This window comes from Antedon bifida, chromosome 3 (assembly GCF_963402885.1).
Source record: "Antedon bifida chromosome 3, ecAntBifi1.1, whole genome shotgun sequence".
In the NCBI taxonomy this organism is placed as follows: Eukaryota; Metazoa; Echinodermata; class Crinoidea; order Comatulida; family Antedonidae; genus Antedon; species Antedon bifida.
Genome location: NC_136228.1, coordinates 10,899,015 through 10,920,141, shown reverse-complemented (window position 1 = coordinate 10,920,141; position 21,127 = coordinate 10,899,015). Strand labels below are relative to the sequence as shown.

Here is a 21,127-nt window from a genome sequence, read left to right as displayed (position 1 = left end):
TGCCAAAATGATGGAAGAATTCGGACAATTGAGAGGGAAAATCTAATACATGGTTTAAATGAAACTATCACCTTAATATGCTAGTCCAAATCATCCTACTATTGTTTTCTACATATTTGGAAACAGAATTTCAAAGCGTAAACATTTAATTAAAATGATATTAATAATAATTTACATGACATTTTTTCAGTATGATAACAACTTTTGATACAAAAACTTAAAATTACTGCAATAAAATCAATGTAGTTTAAAAGGTCAACAAACTCTAGTATCTGAAAAAGAATCTTTTTGACATACTTTTCAAGACGATAAAATGTAAATATGCCTATTTAGAAGACAAAATTACCTCTGGTTCTTGAGTCGTCACTGTCGTTACACTCATTTTCTAGCTGAGAATCACCTGCGGACGTTGTTTGATGTAGACTCAATTTGTGACATACTTCAAAAGCTTGGCCAATTGTTCGAACTATTCGCATAGCTTGGCTCTAACAATGGATACAAGAATGTACAAAGTTAAATAAGGTAGCATTAAATGCTAATCCAATTAAATATGTTAAAAGAATTTTTTAACTTCCTTTCAAATCTTTCTAAAGAAAAAACAAACATATTACTGGAGAGAGTATATATCTAAAATTAAAAATAATCTAATCCTCGGAAATCTTCCCACTCTTGGATATAGTCCCACGCTCTGAGATATTTCTATGCTCATATATATTCTAACTCTTGGATATATTCTAACTCTTGGATATAGTCCCATACTCTGTTATAGTCTAACACTCAGATATAGTCCCACGCTCGGATATATTCCTATTCTCAGATATAGTCCCACTCTCAGATATAGTCCCACTCTCAGATATAGTCCCAAGCTCAGATATAGTCCCACACTTGGATATAGTCCCTAAAATCAATCCCATCATAATTTAGGCTTTAATTGAATTTATAGTACTAGATAAAATTAATTAAAAAATACATAAATAAGCTGAACAAAATGGTGGATTTAAAAAAATCATTTTCATAAAAGCATTCAAGAATAATTTTTCTCTAAATTAGTGGATTATTGGATCAAATATCGTAATACATATGTCAGGCCTCGCAGAATCAAGATTTTGTTGTTGAGGGTAACCAGTGATTTTTTTCCTAAATAAAGTCCAAAAAAGAGTACAATGCTTGGTGAAATACAACAGTATACAGTAGTTCAGCCTCGATCCAATTTTTTTATTATTTCACCAAAGGAAATTGAGAGGGAAAACCAAATCAGACACAGGTTATTATCCTCAGGGCAACAAGAAAAATCTTGATTCTGCGATGCCTGTAAAAGTCTTAGACTAATGTGGATCTTCCAACCAGTCAATGAAGCTTTCGTCAAGCATCATAGCCAAGTGTTTGTAGAGATTGGATTACTTAAGTTTGTAGATTCATAAAGGAAATCAATAAGTTATTATAATGCACAATCAATGGTTGTGAATAAGCACAAGTTTGTGGGACATACGATATTATGTCTTTTAGTATAAAGTGAAACCTGTCATTTAATATGATGTTGGTACAAGCACAGACTGGGGTACAGGTATAACTACCATCAGAAGCATTTTTAAAGCAAAACTATTTAGGGGAATAGTATCATATCGTTATTCAACTGGGGTTCTCAACAGACAGCATGCATACCAAATCTGGTTCGCCAGTGAATTTCATATGAAGTTGCTGCATTTTATTGTTAAAAATTACATAATCTTTTGGGGATTTTTTCATGGACCTCCCCGAGTATGGACAAACTACCTGTAATGATATGTTCTACAAAATATATGGTCCGCAAGATTATCAATAGAATCAAGCCCGCACTAGAAAACTGTTGAGAACTCTGATCTATGTTGGTATAAAATCCCCAATTAACATTTAAGCCCAAAGATTTCCAAATACATTCAAGGCAAATGATTTGTGTGGATTTTTATCGCTACCTCTTTGATCTCCAATTTATTGACACTATTAGGCGATTAATTCTATGATAGAATGTTTAATAAAAACATCTCTGTTTTGAGAAAAAAAGTGAGAAATGTAGCGATTGACATTTATCAACATTAATCATGGTTCTTTTTAGAGTTCAACAAACGGTAATATTGCATGATTCATGTAATAATAACTTAATAATGAGTTTAAGCTGTCAAGCTGATATCCTATTTTCCATCAGTTGAATTGGTAATGCCATTTGAATCAATCATATAAAACAATAAAACACAAAAACATGAAGAATACATTACTTATGTATGCAATAAATGTTTTCAAGCACCATCGTGACTATGCCGTAATTTACTACTGTACCTTTTTAGTTGACTTGAACACGTTGCATTTAAAAACGTTAGTCTGACTATCTCTGGCAATGTAGCTGAAAATACGCAGTTCCTGGGAATCATGGGAAACGTAGAAAACTCTGTAAAACAAGAAATATTTAAATATTTATTAGAGTAAATAAGGCAAGAGAACATGACTTTTATTATAAATTGTAACCCCTAGCTGTCATTTGATTGAACGATTGTGGGTCACATGGCGTGCAATAGTAGTTTTCAATAGTACTTTTTAATTTATTTTTACAATAACATCACTTATTATTATTTCTTATGATGTATCATTTTTAAAATCTACATTTAACATACCGTAGCTAAATGATTTTGAGAAGATGCCTCAATTTTCTGAACTACACTACTGTCTTTCATGCATAGTAAAATATATCGCATGATATAAACATTAACTTCTATATAAAGGAGGACTTTAGTAAAGTTGCTTCCTCAATTCTAAACCATAGCACAGAAACAAACTGTACAAAATTACAATTAAATTCAATTATAACTAGTTCTACACCCAGTTTTAATTAGCATAGTACGCTAGCGACAATAAGCTTATCATGGCGTCATTAGATGCATACTTAATATATTTCAACCACCACTTCATTCAATCAGTGACGCTGTGATGGCAGATTGATTGATAAATTAATGTACGCTAATTACTATCTTGTCTAAACGATGCTAAAATGAACAATGGATATGGTATTTTATATGATAGAAGATGTTGACTTCCACAGTGTCTCACAGCAGTGAGTTAAACTGAAAACAAATTCTGATAACAGAAGACTAGAACAGCACTGTATTGGTAACTTAGCTGTATCTGTTGACACCTAGGAAATAGTGCATAGGCCTAGATATACTACTGTAGGCTCAACTCAGAACTTAAAGGTGTATAAGCGTACAAAGCTGATAGCAAGGACAAATTATGAACTATTGGGGAAAAAAATGGACACAGAAAAACACTTATCATTACAATACAATTGAAGTTTTTAAGAAACATTCTGATTGGATCGAACACCAAAATAAATCAGCATCTTATGATGGAACTATATGGTTTAGGGTTGTTAAAAAAGACTCCTTGCTAAAACATTTATTGTTCAGACATGCAATCAATATCTACATATATCAGCGTGAACAGGTTCATAGTCTTAGCCAGTCATAAATTTATATTTCTATCCAGCTAATGTTTATTAATTTATATTATTTATTGTTGTCCAGCTTTCACCTAGTCTATGACAGTTTTGTAATGCTAATTAGAGATAGCAAAATAACATGAAACCAAATCCTACCACTGATAAGTGCTCAGAATTTAATTTATTGAATGCAATAGCAAATAACACTTAAACGAATAGTGAAATTAATTTATACAGTACACCCATTTGGACCTTCAATAGGTGATGTATTAAAATGTTTGTTTTTCTATGTTGTCAGAAATTAGAAAGTTTAGCCTTGGAATGTGATGGTGATAGGTGACCAATCAAAAAGCAGCTGGGACAAGTAGTAAAACTAATCAAAGCATTTACATTTCAGTATCTGCCAATAATGCAAAGTGACATTTTTTTAACAAACAAGTTAGTCATTTTCAAAGTAATTTATGGGAAACTCCCAGTAAAAAACATGATAATTATGGTGAAATCAATGACACATGGCCTGAAAAGTCCTGCTTCTGGGTTTTCCCAGTTACAAGCCAAAGATATAAAGAAGTTCTTGACAAATCATTCTGTCCATCCACGCTCAGTATCATCCAATAATGCAAAGTGACATTTTTTAACAAACAAGTTAGTCATTTTCAAAGTAATTTATGGGAAACCCCCAGTAAAAAACATGATAATTATGGTCAAATCAATGACACCTGGCCTGAAAAGTCCTGCTTCTGGGTTTTCCCAGTATAAAGCCAAAGAAATAAGTTGTTGACAAATAATTCTGTCCATCCACGCTCAGAAAATTGATGTTGTTGAAAATTCTGATGATATTGTACTTTGTTTTAGACATTTTCATTTACACAACAGATTTTATTTTTTACCTATATACAGGGTGATGCATGATCATCAATTTACATTCGTCCCAAGTCCATTGTTTCTTCTGAAAAACAAACAAAAATATCGCATTGTAATGTCATTTATACTGTACAATATCTCAAAGAAATTCAATAATTGAGAATGATTGGAATCATTGGGAATCATTGGAATTATTTTATCCATGGAGGAAATTAGTTCTAAAATGTCAAGATCAAGCATGGACCTATAAATTGATCCATGGATCAGTCAAGGCATGGTCAGGGTATAGAGTTATCAAATTAACATTGTTAATAAATTAGCCATCAATGGAGGTGTCCGTCAAAACAGCAGGACAGCAGTTAATAGGGTTGCACTGTACTTAATTAGAAAGATACCGACAATAAAGTCATATATAATATAATATATAATATTTGTAAATCTCTTTTTTTGCTTTAAATTTTGTTTTTATCCTGATAAAATGCCAGTAAATACCACAACACGCCCCATCCATTGTCATTGTGAGATACACAGAGGTCTGCGAGTTCACCAGCAAAGCTAAACATAAAGGCCTCACAACACAGTAGACCTACATGTGACCTCACATTGTAATATCATGGAGGAATTATAATTCTATGATTGTAGCCAATGAACTAAATTGAATTAAGACATATCCCCCTTTGATATTATATCACTTGCACTGATGAAGGACTAGTGAATGCCCAACAGCTCTGCTAATTTTTCTGGCTCTTTTAATTTATCGTTAGGATTTAGTTTTTTGCTTATTTTATTTATCATCTCCATTGAGATCCAGCATTGTCATTATTTTCAGTAATTTTTCCTTTGGATTTATATATAATACTATCACTATATTAACCGACAGATGACGTGAATTCAAACATGTAATAATTATACTTATTATTTCTAATAGCAGCAATATAATACCTTTTTCTTCTTTCGTAGTGAAACCTTTATGCCGTCCACAGAAATACAAATGTTCACCTTTTTCTTCTTTATTGCTTTCGCTTTGAATTCATACTGCAAAAAAACAAAAAAAAAACAAAATAAGTTTAGTGAAACACTGTAGCTTCTTGAAAAACATTTTTTTTAATAATAAAAATTGATCCATAAAAAAAAACAAGGTACAAAAAAAAAGGGGTGAAAATTTGAACACATGCATGCACTCAATTCCTCAATACAGTATATAACAAATAAAATCAGTTTTCCATATAACAAATAAAATGTTTGAAATTTGTGTTATGTCATATTTGTACATTTTCAACATTTTTGGTTTGGGAGGTTTGTTTGGCCTGTATCTTTAACTCCACCTAATATTAATATACGTCATAATCAATTGTGAGGCAAACACTAACATATTATTTGTATTTAACTATAAAGACACACCATTTCATGTGTAATATTTATTTATTTACGCTATATTAATCGACTTGAAATTATCATTGAAAGAGCCTTGTATGAACTATTCAACTGAGAGATTATTTAAACAACATGACAAAGGTGATCTTTATAACACCTGCATATACCAAGTGTGTACTCATACTAAACAGTGAATGTGTGAAGGTATGCACTATATTGCATATACCTGTGTAGATATTAATTTGTTCGGTCGGCTTCCTTCTGATGTGACAGGTAAAATTGTGTATTTCGATGAATGCCCATTCATTAATTAAGTATGTATCACAAGCTCAGTTGCTTTTGAAGTGTTGAAGCCTATGTACATTATCTGTGTGAGTAAATAGCTGTGGTATGGTACCTTGGAAGTAAATTAATTCTACATAGCACATTGTGAGCATAGATAAAAGTATGTATCACCCTTTGAGCTATCTTAATTTAAAGATAACTTTTTTTGTAATAAATACCAGTAATAATTGTTCCAATATTAATTTTGAATGAAATTGAATGAATAGCAAACAGAAAGATAAATAACATGCGGCTCCTAAACTTGGATGAGGAAGGGATCATCAACTCATTAATTTTTAGGCTAAACAAAATATTTTTTCCGTAGCACAGCAGAACACGAAAGAAAGGGTCATAACATGGTCACAACAACCACTATACTTCACACCTCTCAATAGTGAAAGTAATTTAGTAATAAAAAACTTACCAAAACAAAATAAACTAGAATTTAATTCGTCACTTTGACGAATTATAGGTGATCATTTTTATCATTTTACTGAAATTAATTTTTTTTAAACATGCACGTACGTTAACATACGATCGGAAAATGTTGATGTATGCCATCCTATTATATGCTTATAGTGCTGAGTTGTGCCTATATGCCATATACAATATGTACAGTATATACTGTATATCTATATACAGTGTAGCATAGGTGAAATTACGGGACACACATGTTCTAATTATTTGGCATGATGACGTTATCAAACTAAACTTTAAGATGACAATTTCGAAAGATAATTAATTGAGCAAAAAAATATAAGATTTGGAAAAAAATTTGGCACGTAGAAGCGCTGTGCGCGCTCTTTGAATTGTGTATAACTTTGACGAAAAATATGAAAAAACTACTTTTTCACTTCAACTGGCCATATGTTAACGTCACAACATCCGATAGGCTTAATTTTTATATGAATTAATATCTACATTTCATCAGCTTTCATAATAAATTATAATCATCAAGGTAACCTTCAATTCTGAAGAACTGTAAGATATTCAAATTTACTGCGAAGGTGAAATTACACGGCCTACGTTATTCAAGTTTTTACGCGTGATGACGTCATTAAAATGAAGATAGTGTCAACTCATGATAAAGATAATTAATTAAGCAAGCACATACTGAAAGTTGTGCGAAATTCGAGCACACATAACCAAGATGCGCTCTGTTGAATGTGATAATCTACACAAAAAGATAACAAATCCTAATTTTTAAATTCAAGTGGCCATTTGATGACGTCAAAACATTTTGTACGTAAAATGTGTACATGAATTCATATCTACAACTCAATGGCTTCCAGAATAAGTTAAAAAAATCGGGGGTCATCTTGCATTCTGAAGAATTATTTTCATTTTAAAAAAGACCTATTTTTCACCATTTTCAGAACTTTTGTAAAATTAATGTGCGCATTTTGTCATTTTTAACGTGCTCGTATAGCGTTATTTTAAGTCGGAACTGACTCAAATTTGGTGAATGTACTAAGGATGGTGAGTAGAATGAGATTTGTAAAAAAAATTCATGTTTTTTACGCTTTTTAAGTATCGCGCGCGCAAAAACGCATTTTTGCGCAGTAATTTTTTGAAACACGCAAATGGCCTAATTCATGCTCTAAATTGATCAAAACTTAATTTTGAGCGTTTTAAATTTTTAACGCGCGATATCACGCGCATGAACCTACGTGCGCGTGCGTTTTTATTTGCTAATATTTTTACCCTTGATCTGAAGTTTACGTGTAGTGAATTTCATTATTATGTGATAATGAATTATGGAGATATGATTGATAATGTGATTTCGCAAAATGGCGTATAAATGTCGTCACGGATGAGTGATCACGCTGGAAAGCTTATTAGGATTAAGTTATATTATTTGAAAGATATTCTGAAATTTTTGTAATCATTGACATTAAACTTTTTGAGATAATTGTTACACAAAATAGTGTACAGAAACAATAAAAAGACTAGACATGTAACTCGTCACTTTGACGAGTTTGGTTTTCCGCCGCGCAAGTGGTGCAACATGAACGTGTAACGACGTACCTTACCGTACCGAACATTAAGGGGATAGGTTGAGGACAAAAGGAAGTGTCCACGTTGGCATTATGACCTGAACTGAAGAATATGATATGTTTTTATTGCTGAATTCTATTATTTTGATTCATATATAGTATACACAGTATAATCTGTATCCATATCACATACAGTGTAGAATAGGTGAAATTACGGGACCCGCTAGTTATTGCAATTTTTAACATGGCGACGGCATCAAAATGAAATACAAAGATAGCAATTTCGGAAGGATATTATCTCAGCAACAACATATTAACGTGCAAAAGAAATTTGAATACGTGAAATATTGATGCGCGCTCTTTTAAATGCAATGAATTATGACGCAAAAGATGAAAATACGACTTTTTTCATTTAACTGGCCATATGATGACGTCACAACATCCGATTGGCAAAATTTTCACATGATTTCGTATCTAAAATCCAATAGCTTCCAGAAAACGTTTTAATCGTGATTATCAAATTTTATTCTTACGAGCTATAACAGATTAAAATTTACTGTAAAGATGAAATTAATGCCACACGTAATTTAAATTTTTAGGAATGATGACGTCAAAAAAATTAAAATATTTATAATTCATGCGAAAGACAGTTGATTGACCTAGACAATATCAAAATCGGGGTGTAAATGGAAAACGGATAAGTGGAGATGCGCTCTATTCAATGTGGTAAGCTATGACGAAAGATACAAAAATCCTAAATTTTATATTCGCGTGGCCATACGATGACGTCACAATGTCCGGTTAGCCATAATAATACCTGATACGATATCTACAACTCATCTACTTCCAGAATATGCCATCCACAAAAAGTTGACCGTCTAGTTTAGAAATTACGACTGTTTAAAAAAAGGCATATTTTAAACGAATTTTTTAACCTTTTCATAAAAAACGTGCGCAAATTGTCCAATTCGACGTGCTCGTATGACGTATCTTTAAGTCGAAATTGTTTAAAATTTGGTAAAGTTACTAGAAAAGGCTGGAAAAACATAAATCACGCGAAAAAAATACGTTTTCAATGCTACGTGCGCACCGCACACGTAAAAATGTGCGCACGCGTGGGAATTTTTGACATGCTTAAAACGACATGAAACGCGTAGAAAATTGATTATAAATTAATTTTGCGCATTTTGAAATTTTAAATGCGCGTGCGCGCGTAACTTTGTGTAAAACACGCAATTTTTTTTCCACAGAAAGTTAGCGCATAATATAAATTAAACTTTTGCAAAGTTTCAAGTTGAAATGTTATTTGGTTGTCGAGCTATGTTAAATACGAGAAAATCGTTAAATCGCTTGTACGTCACGTTGCGCAATTGTAAGCATCATGAAAAGCTTCGCTTGACGACGTTACATAAATGTCAAAATGTCAACATAGTTAAAAAAATGTTATGTTTGCAAGTTTTAGAGAAAAGCGTTACACAAAAATCATACAGAAAGAAAGAAGATGACAAAAAAGATGATGATTTCGTACAATCACAAGAGGTTTTCCTGCAACTTCGTTGCGGAAAACCAAAAAAAAAAAAAAATAATAATAAAGATTTTATACAATAACAATAGGTGATCATTTTATTCTAAATGATCACCTAAAAAGGTATTTTATTTAACAAATTTCAAATGAATTTGTATGTACCATAGAGCCATGAATTAGATCAATTCATACATATGGTTCATACTATAATAATAAAAATAATCATAAACGATTGGATATGTATACAAAGAAAAACAGGGCATTGTTTATTTTCTATAGATAATGAGTACAAAAGCTATAATGGCGATCATTATGCTCAAGTGGTTGCTAAAAGGAGCATCGATTTCGATTTGTACATGAGTGAGCAAGCCTTCAATAAGTACATTTGAATTCAAATTGAACTGTAAATTGAAGTTGAAAGATCACAATGGATTGTAAGGGCATGACCATCAATGTTTTACCAACAGGTGTCTTTAAATATCAACGCAAATCGTAATGTCTATTTTATGCTTATTTTAGAGATAGGCAAACATAATGCAAATAATTTTCCAGTAAGACCAAATCTAGAATATTACCTAACACTACCTCTTTCAAACCAGCTATAAAATGTTGATGACCACAAAGTCCATGAAACGTGAGTGAGTGCCCGAGCCGTTCAGACAGTGGAACCGTAACATACGTAGCCAAAATATTGGCAAGGGTTCGGAGCCTCACTCGCTCCATGGTTCTGGTGGTAGAAGACTAAGTAAGTATAAACTGTAGGTCCAGTGTACACAAAATGCTTGTGTGGACCTTAAAGAACCTACTACATCTTTCGAGGCAAGTAGGGGGTTACCACAGTGTACTAATTCACACAGCCACTACTTAAAGTACTGTAGCTCTTCTAGTAAGCCTTTTAGCTGCAAAATCTTCAGCTTTGCGTCAACTTCACAGAAGAAAGAAAAATTAGAAAACTATCTATATCATTAATCCATATACAGTATTGAACAGGGCTCGCAAAGCCCACCACCAACAAAATCATGTCAGATGTAGAATTTCACTAAGTAATCGAAAGGAAAATGGAAATTTATTGAAAAAAAAAAAATAGGCAAGTTGAAAGTTGGGCAGGTATAAGTTGTATGGGGGTAAACAGATTTTAAATATGATAATTTTTAAAAATCATTTTCTACACAACTTATCGAAAAATGTCTATAATACCCTACTTAGTGACATATGAACAATGATTGTAATGATAAACACATCACAATATAAACATATTGACAGTGTGATATCGTCAGGCCCAGCATGACTTCTTACAAGAAGTTGATTGTTAACTGTTACAGGCATTTAATGTTTCAACAAGTAGTAATTTTACGCATACAGTGATCTGGCCTACAACAGACTTATAAAGTATGTAGGATTTACATTTACTGTTTACTTTCAATTATTCATTATTTTCTGTATAAAATCTGAAGAAATATACTTTATTGTAATTGCAATAATTAATGTATGATATCGATCCTGCTCTAGGAAAAACTTTGATTACAAATGGATAACAATCTGACAATAAGCTGATTATCTGATAACAAACTGAATCATATAAACTCACATTCACTCTACTTTTCTTCTTACAAATTTGTCATTTTTGGCTTATGAAATCATGTAGAAAATGCTAGACTCCCGAATCCATTGCAAAAAAAACACCAGGCCTGGATATGCGTTGAATACTAAACAGTGAGCTTTTCATAAGTCAGATCAGGCGTTCCAAAGCCTGGAGACTGGATTGCAGTCTGCCAGTGTGAACTAGCCCTAAATAACGTTAAGGTTATGGTTCCTAATAATCTACATTTAATTTCTTTCATAACATTTCATTTCAAATCAATAGCTTCTGATTGCGGAGATGACGAGAATATTGACAGAAATAACATTCCATTTACGTCCTCTGAGAAGCTTTATTATAAGAAATAATACACAGTAGTCAAGCTGGGAATAACACTTAATTGGATGGAAACAAACATTAAATTGAGAATTCATATTACAATAAGATGATATCTTACGGCAATCACTGCACTACAAAATTTGGTTCGTTCGGTAATAGGGCATCATTCTTTAACTCACTGCAAAAACTGTACATCTAATTACAGTAAAACAATATAAACCTCCCATTCAGGAGACATCCCTACAACCGAAATAATTTACTGGGATCCAGGGACCATGAAGACCAACACTAACATGTTCAGTTTCTTAAAGAAATTTTTAAAATGTCTTTAGGCACATGTGGCCAAGGATTACCAATAGTAAATAATCCTCCCATTTGTTGCTATTTTGTGAACTAGTTCACCGGGGTAACACCCTACTCATCCAAAATAATGGACTGGGTTCTTATTATAGTTCTTATCCAAGAAGACTTGTTCCACCACCAGAACTAGGGGCGAGTCGGCCTCGAAATCTGGCCGATATTGTTGGCTCTTTAGGTAAGGTAAATGGCACCCCTGCCGCTCGGCCATCCGACTCGACCGTTTCTTAAGTTACATCCATGAATGTCACAAAGATCAAAGCATTGCATGTAATCTTTAAAGATGATGTTGTTCATTAGATACACTGTAATCATATTTTCTTAAATACAAGGCCCTCCATTCATTAGATACTAATTACATTTTACATCCTCCATTTCATTGTATATTCTCCAGCATAATCAAATTAGCTAGTAAATGTCCTGTAAAATAGTCCTACAGATGAATTTTGGCTCTCAACTGATGGAATTTGTGAAGCATACATGCATTGAGATAATATAACAAGAATACATTTTATATTCCCATCGTCCTACTAAATCATTACAAATGAAATAGAAGCATTAAGTTTTACATCATAGCATATTATTCCTTGAGGAGTTTACCTCATAAAACGTTTTCTCAACCACTCAGTTGCTAAGTATCCCAGAGTGCATTTCATTTCCTTCGGCTCAATGCACTGTATTGTTTTAACAGACTAAGAAGACGAGTACAACCATAGAGATATTTACAACGACTAAAATACTTCCTCCCATGACACTTTGAATTTATAGTAATATAAATTATTAAAAATCATATTAAAACTTAGTTGAAAAACATTGTTTGCTTTGGTAATGAAACAATACAGGAAAAATATATAAATAAAAAAAAAACAATATGGAATTATAAATAGAGTAGAACTACTCCCTTGTGACACTCCTATTCAGGGGACAACCCTAAAACACTTGTAGGATCACTGGCAGACAATATACCTCATTTAAAGGATATAGATTGAATACCAGAGAATTCTTGGAAATAATATCATTGTAATAATCATCTATAATTGGAATTGATATTTCAATTTATGGCCAACTTGCATTATGATATTAATAACAAATTGTCAAAAAAAAAAAAATCTACAGAGATGGTATAAATTGCTTGATATCCCAATATTTATTTTTTAATATATAATAGATAAATTTAATAAGTAAATTTAAAGATATTATTTTAATGTAATAGATATCACTTTAATTTATTTTAATTTGCACTGAGGAAGGGTTAGTACTACCCAAAAGCTCAGCAATTCAGAACATTCTTTTTGATTTTGCATTTTTGTATCTCAATAGAGTACCAGCCACGTACACACAGCATTTAAATTTTTTCAATTCAGTTATTTGCTTCTTATTTCATTTTTAAGTAATAATTAATATATTCAATTGTATCATTCTCAACGGGGCATTTTCTGGGGAAAACATGTTCACTTGTAAAAAAAATACAGTATAATTGAAAGTCTCTTCCTCCCACCCCAACCCCACACATCTCATATTATGGATAACACAAGGAAATAAATATCTGAATACTTGACATGAGAAAAATGTATTGAAAAACAAGTATTTTCACTTTAAATGTTGCAACAGGTTGATTTAATGATCTAAGATTGGACAAGCAAGTTCATGAACAAACAACAAATAGGTTGATATTAGTAGGTTGTTATAGAAAGAGTTGAGGAAAGAGTATAAAAGTGGCAACATACTTCCACCATTCTGGTATCCTGAATATTTACTATGAACATTAACATTCTTGGCTCATAACAACATCTATTTTCTATTATATTTTAAAGGCTATAACATTTATAGTCTAAATAAATAGATAAAATGATTAATAAATAACAAGTTAATATTGAAGTTCAATTAACCAGAAAATAAGAACATCTTAATAATATTGGTAAAACTGGTTTACAAAATAAAATTACATAGATATCATTCAAGACGCATAACATAAATACAAAATTCAATCAGCAATTTTTGTTAACGTCAGCAATTATGCGGACGATCAAGTCAATTTTTGAGGGCAAATTGAATTAGGATTTATGAGAAAACATAGTGTAGCGGTATCTATTTAGGTGAGAGTTTTTCGTGCTAAATGTTAAGTAGATTGTTTGCATACATTTTAATACATAAATTTATATATTTTCTGTTACTGAAAAACAATACAACAAGAGTTTTAATTATTAATATAAAAAAGAAACATTGAACATTGAATAGTGATTTTTTTCCCTTATATTTATTGTTACGTAGCTGCACATCCATGTTTAAAAATCAGCCACTCATCTGCTTTTAGTTAGACTAATGAGAGGACAGTATAATGAAATTACTAACCATGTCTTTATCAATTATCTATACTCTAATTACTAATGAAATTACAAATTAAAGCAATGTTAAATTATTTCACTGTAATGATCAATCAATTGATTAATTATAATTGTTTAAACCATTGGTTAGCAAAGTAAACTACTGCAAATCATTCAGTTTATTAGAATAAATAAAAGTGCTTTTTCAGAATTCATTGTATTGGCATGTCTCCATTTAAAGTGCAACATTTATTTTACTATGCATGGTTAAACTTCTTTATTAATTTTTTTAATGGATGTTAAAAGAAAGTATGATTTCTGTGGAATTATTACTTAATGTTGATGACCTATAGCACAGCTGATATTACTGTTTCAAGGGGTATAAAGATTACAATTATTAATGTACAGTCTATTTCCGTTTCTGTTTAGTAACAGTTCAAGGCTGAAGTTGATTGTTATTAGAATGATAAAATTGAATCAAAATTAGATCAATTAAGTTCGTTGATTAGGCCTTAATGAGTAAAATGTTGAAGAAATTTCATGAAGTTTTGAACAAACTTGTTATCTTCTTGAATGCACTTTTTCAAGTTAGAGAAGTGGTAAGTAGGCCTAGAGAAATGAACCATCCTATGAAAATTGGATTTATATACAAACAAAACATTTCTCATCAATACAGTTTCATAGTTGCTGATCATTGCTGCTGTGCTCATAATTTCATTAAAATTTAAAGATTAATATTTCTTTCTCATTTATAACCTAGGAATGTTTGTAGGCACCTTGGTACTCATTTTCTTAGTTTCATATATAAAAAAAATGAAGTAAAAAAACATTCAACATTTTCAACATAAAGTATTTACCATTCAAAACAATACCAAATATTTGTCAGGATTATTGAACTTTTAAACTTTCACCAACACTGCAATTGGCTTAGTTTTCCTCCCTTTATAAATGAGAAGTTTTATAAAAATAAAATGACTATAAACTGTAGGAACAAAATTTGATATTTAGTTCATTCTTAAAGAATGTGGATAAAATGTTGAATTGGAATTGTTTACAATTTCCTTATTGCTGGTCAGTGATGTGTTGAGTGATTCACTTTTGAGCTCAGTCTTGAAATATGCAGAAAATGAAACAAGTTCAACAAAAACAGTTACGTTTTTGCTAAAATATTTGACCTAAAAACAGTTGCTGAATTATTTATATGTTAGCTGTTAAAAACCTTTAAATAATATACAAGGTATTTGTTGTGACTAAAAGTGAAAATGATGATGATGACAGTATTTCTGTTGATGAGAATGTGTATTTAAAGAGCATCATCATAAATTAAGCACTGTCTTCACTATCAAACTAGTCACTGTCTTCACTACAAAAAAATGTGATGTACCCAATATGGCAGAGCTAATAAGACAGCGATCTTGCTCAATGATAAGGAAAACATGTTGGCACACGTGGCGTGTCATACATATACTGGAACTGTATAGTTTAGGCCAAAAATGATCCGCTGGTGGTGCTTGTAAAGGAACACAACAACACATGAAAAGACAAATTGATCTGTCTGATTTTCACCCAATGAATATGCTGTTATTGTCTTTCTGAAAGTATGAACCCCAGACATGGTTCCCACTATGTAGCAACGCAAGCAATTTGACCAAGTGGCAGTTATTACTTTATTATTACAATATATTATCAGATTTTAAATTGTAAATATATATGCAGTACTAATACAGCCTTCAAAAATATATTTACACAGTAGAGTTGTAATCCAGATAAATAGCAATAAAGAACAACAATACAGGGGTCAATTATCACATTGTTTTTGATTGACCATAGGTCATCTACAGTAGGCTATACAGTACTACATAAAGTCAATAATATTAATGGCATTTTATGATCAGTAGCAGAAGTTGTGGGTTTCTTGCCTGGATTGAATGACCATCTGCATAAACAGACTGCCTATATTAATTGCTTCCTAAATAGTGGTTTATGGCAAACATTTTACGATGTAATTAATTATCAGTTAGTCACAAAAAATAATACAAGCTGAAATTTAGCATTTTACTGATAAGATCATCAAACTTGATCATGAAATCTCTGTTAAGCTTTGTTGATTTATATTTCAGCTGGTGTGTCAACAGTGAAAGGCCCAGCATAAGCTATTTAAGCTGATCTTGTATTCAACTAAATGTATACATTTGCTAAGACAATGAACTTCCTTCACATGTGAATTCAGAATTTGTAAAAAAGAAAAGGAGGGGTAAAGGCCTATTTCGGTTTATCCAGGTAAGCTAGGCACAAAATAGACTTCAATATCTTCTTAACAAGGTAGTATAATGTAAACCTTAATGGTAAATACAATAATAAAATGAAGAAAAGAGGGCTCCTCAAAATGTCTCCCTAGTTGAAATAAAGTCTAATTTCTAAAAGTTCTTTATCTTCCATCATGTATCTCACACATACAATACATAAATCATTATATCAGTAATGAGGATGATCATAAATTTAAAGTCTCTATGGAGTATTGGCTGTTAACATTTTAATAGTAAGCTTTATTTAAATTTAACGCCAACACAATAACTAGCCTGTAGTAATTTCATGATATAGTTAGCAATTCACGAGACATCTCACCGGAGTGGTAGCGTAATTCATGCTTTGCTTTACGGTACAATTTACATATTGTCGGAATCAATTAGACATGCCCGAAATTGCGTTTTTCGTGTGCAGAATGAATTTTTACTCTAGAAATCACTTAGTGGAGATGACCTTATTTTGATCTTGTGGAGAAAAAAGAAAATTGTCTGACTGCTTGTGAAAAAGACAGCCGTATTCAGTTGATGATTTCATAAATCATTTAATTATTAGTGTCATCTAATGAAATGAGGCAGTAGTCAAGAAGGAGAATCTTATCAAAATAGCCAACATTATTAAAAGTTATCAACAAATCCTAAAATGAGTTCATTAAAATAAAGACAATCTTTATGTCACAGTTTTTATAAATATTGTTGGCAAATTTCTTATAAAATCTTTAATTTTTAGAAACAAGAATCTTTTATAGAATACTTTCATGTTGGTATTCTCAATAGCCAGGCATCACAGACATAGCAGTGATGCATGATCAAGTAGGGGCATGACTTTAAGCTGATGTTGTACCTAATTGGCACATTGATGTGGCCATATTTGATAGTAAGTTCCTCTCTTTTGCAGCTATTCTAGTTTCTCAATAGCCAGGCATCACAGACATAGCAGTGATGCATGATCAAGTAGGGGCATGAATTTAAGCTGATGTTGTACCTAATTGGCACATTGATGCGGCCATATTTGATAGTAAGTCCCTCTCTTTTGCAGCTATTCTAGTTTAAATTTTCTCTATGTTTAATCCTCACATTCTTACAGGTTCATTCAGTGATCCAGAACAGAAGAGATACATGTTGGGGTTCAGTGATTTCCATGTTCTTTAATAGTATCAGGTTACCAGGTAACCACAACCTGTCCTCTAGAGAGCTATTGACCTAGACACATAGCATGTAGTAACCTGATTTAAAAAGGTGTATCACCAGATTCTTCCTACAAATACTATTATGGCCTAAAATACTGTAAAATGGTATATGCAGGCCATATCATTGTAAAATTAGGCTAGATTAAGCTTGGTTCCACTAGCGGCGCAACGTAATGCAACATAAGAAAATGTCCTTCCAATAATTATGTTTGCCCCACCTGCATGAAATCAAACCTGCGATGTTTGTTTCATCGTCAGTTCCCACTTATGCAATACAGGACTTTGTGTCAATACGTCGCTGCGTAATGTTGTATCGCTAGTGGGAAAAACGCTTTACTGGTATGACTGATAAAATATGTCAATAACACAGCATTATGTATACTTATGAATAAAAATAACAAATTAATAGTAATTTGAACATTTACCTGTTCACACATACTGATGACTAATATGTTTAATATCAATAACTTATGACACCACATACTTGCATGTTTAAAAAAAACACCAGAGAATGACAAAAGTAGATAAACCAACAATAAAAAAAAAAACCTTTATTAACATTTGGAAATTTCATTATATAATTCAGTTCAACTATAAAGTTCAACATTTTTTTAATGATACAATTTTTTGTTTATATCTTCAATAAATAAACCATATTGTCTTTTTTCCATTGTGTTGAACAATGCAATAAGATCATTAACATATCATAAAGCTATATTGAACCTGTCAGTGTGGAAATACTATCAACACAGATTACAGGAAACATCTATTTCGAATGGTCGCCAGGAAGACGATCATTTTAAATTGCCTTCTAATATTAACGTTATCAACACAAAGGACACAACCAATGATGCTTTCAACGACCTTAAGGTGACCTTTAACCAACACAAAAATACCTTTAGCCTAGGACCTACAGAAGCAAGGTATTGATGTTGGTATATCTTCGGGCAAGCATCGCTTAATGATCGTCAGATTTGTTTCTAATAGCCAAATGATATCACTTCAAAAACAAGTTAGTCATCTCCCCAGGGCAAGTGGAATCCACCTGAGACAGGATTTCATCTATTATTGTCCGTAATAAGCGTATCGATAGACTATCCGGTATGAGAGTGTAAAAATATCTCACTCAACCTTTGTAGTTTAAAATTCATAGAAAGATTAATATATGTCGTCCCAATGTCATACTTGGTTATTACATCAATATTTTTCCAATCGAACGAATGATTTTAAATATACGAATAAATCATATTGCAGTTGTGAAGGCCATAGTTACTGTAGGTTGTATGCAATAAACAATACACAAATCTAGTGGTCTAATTGTTATAGCAATGAAACTAATTACTAATCTAAGTTTGGCAGTAGCTTTCCTTTTAAATGTGAAAGTAAATAGAGAATTTACTTTTTCTCATTGTATTTGAATTGCGCACAGGTGTGGACAACAAACACGACAACTTTGTTGTTGTTTATTGATTTTCTACAAATAATACATATATTTTCTTAATAAATCATTAAATATTTATAAATGTGGATGGTGATCAAAGTAAGTCTAGTAGAAATAGACTTTAAGTAGAGACCACCATTAACAAGATAGAAAAAACATGAGATTACTTTCATCTCTTAATATTAAGATTCCCTAACAGCTGCCACCAACAAAATGAAGACTACCAGAGTAAAACTAATCAAAAAATTCACAAAATAAGTTTGCCAATTGTGACCTGTGAGTATAATTGCCAATTAGAGGAATAGAATACTAATTGATTTAAAATGTTGATTAGTATGCACTAATATTTTGACATTTCTATACAGTGTCTACAACACTGCTTATAAATTTCATTATTTTTTTTTAGTACCACAAATAATCTGATCATTGAATATAGGCCGAACACAATAGAATAATGGTATGTTCCACTGTATACGCCAATTGTCTACACACTTTTAATTTCTTTAATATGCTAAAGTGTTTTCATGTATATTGTGTCTGTCTCCTAGTTACTGTTTTCAGAGAGGTATTAATCCAATCTTCAAAATAACTAAATTTATTAAAGATATATTGTCCCCCAAAAACATGAAAAATGAAAATTATTTACATCAGACTTTGAATAGGTTATTTTGTAGTTTTAATAAACGTTAATCACTTCCGTAGAAAAAAAATTGGAAAAAAACAATGTTTTTACTTATAAAATAACATAATAAATGGTTAAATTAAAAAAAAAATCCATTGGCTGGCAGCCAATTTGACCATTTTTTCTTTAAATTACGGTTTTATTCAGGTAAATAAATTGTTTTTAAATCCAATTTTTGGTCAAAGTGGATAACTATTATGTGACACTAAAATGGCATATTCAACAAAACAAATGGTACAAATTATTTTTCAGGGGGACAATACATCTCTAAGCATTTCGTATTCTTATTGTAAATGGCATATTTGGTAAATTGATACACATTCTTTTGTCATAAAAAAGCAGATTGCACTGTTTAGTAAAAATATATGTTTAAGAACAACAACAACAAAGGGGGGGGGGGGGGGGGGGTGGGAGGCGGAACAACCAAACCAAATGAAAATGGGATTTAAAATTACAATTGTTATAAGTTTATAAAAGACAAATTTGATAAGATATATGTATGAAATATTATGTTTGTGCCATCACCATATTAAACGAAGTCAGGGTAAAGAACCAATTTGAATGGCCTATTTTCGACTATAGATAATGTCAAAGAATGTTTTCTTTGGAAGGAACAGGTGGTTGGTTGGATTGGTTTACCTGTCATAGTTTAACCTTTGCATACCAGCATGTTGATAACGGGTGAAAGGCAGTAGGTTACCCCCTTTCAGCCAGTTTGGTATTCAAATAATATAAATAAACACTGATCCATAAAGATAAACAATTGAAGATAAAGTAAAGGAAGATGAGAGAAAATGTCAAGTTCTGGAATTTAAAGTGCATAGAAGTGAACTTCTATTTTACTGGCGTTCTAAATTTCCACTCAGTCAGCACCAAATAACAATATTGATAATTTCAGTTTTTCTTTTCAGAAAACTTATTAAGTATATGTGGTATGGGAATCATCGATATATTTAAAGCTGCAGCACAATATATTTTCTTTTTCAAATATTGTACCAAATATTATGAGCCAATATAAATGTGTAATTTTTTGTTATTTTAGCAAGATTTTTTTTTTTATGTTATGCATGAGAATGTAAAGATGCCTGAAATATGAAACTATCATGATAAACAATTGGTAGGTACAGTATAACAATGAACATACAGGGAACTCATTGATTTTCACATTTGCTTATACAGATTTTTAAGAGCAGAAATGTGAATATTAAATATTAAAATCTAGAAATACATACCGTATATTCATATATACAGTATAGATTTCACAAAAATGATAATATGATACATCTATCTAGTAATTTTGATCGTTCTACTTATCATGCGCCAACAGGTAATTTCAGAAATGGCATAAACCTTTTAAACATA

At 31.5% G+C, this 21,127-nt stretch overlaps 1 protein-coding gene across 2 annotated transcripts in view; it reads right to left on the bottom strand.

Annotated features, from left to right (window-relative positions):
• LOC144837467 (carboxyl-terminal PDZ ligand of neuronal nitric oxide synthase protein-like) overlaps positions 1-21,127 on the bottom strand; it is a 45,773-nt gene that overhangs the window by 7,100 nt on the left and 17,546 nt on the right. The window contains exons 1-5 of one of the 2 annotated variants that reach the window (XM_078692599.1): positions 15,534-15,602; positions 5,273-5,365; positions 4,357-4,415; positions 2,314-2,422; positions 347-485 (exon numbers count right to left, since the gene is read on the bottom strand). In XM_078692599.1, coding sequence (XP_078548725.1) covers positions 347-485; positions 2,314-2,422; positions 4,357-4,415; positions 5,273-5,365; positions 15,534-15,587 — 454 coding nt within the window. In that variant the 5' untranslated portion in view covers positions 15,588-15,602. Of the gene's footprint in view, positions 1-346; positions 486-2,313; positions 2,423-4,356; positions 4,416-5,272; positions 5,366-15,533; positions 15,603-21,127 lie in introns of those variants that run through there. The other variant, XM_078692598.1, reaches the window with a different exon arrangement.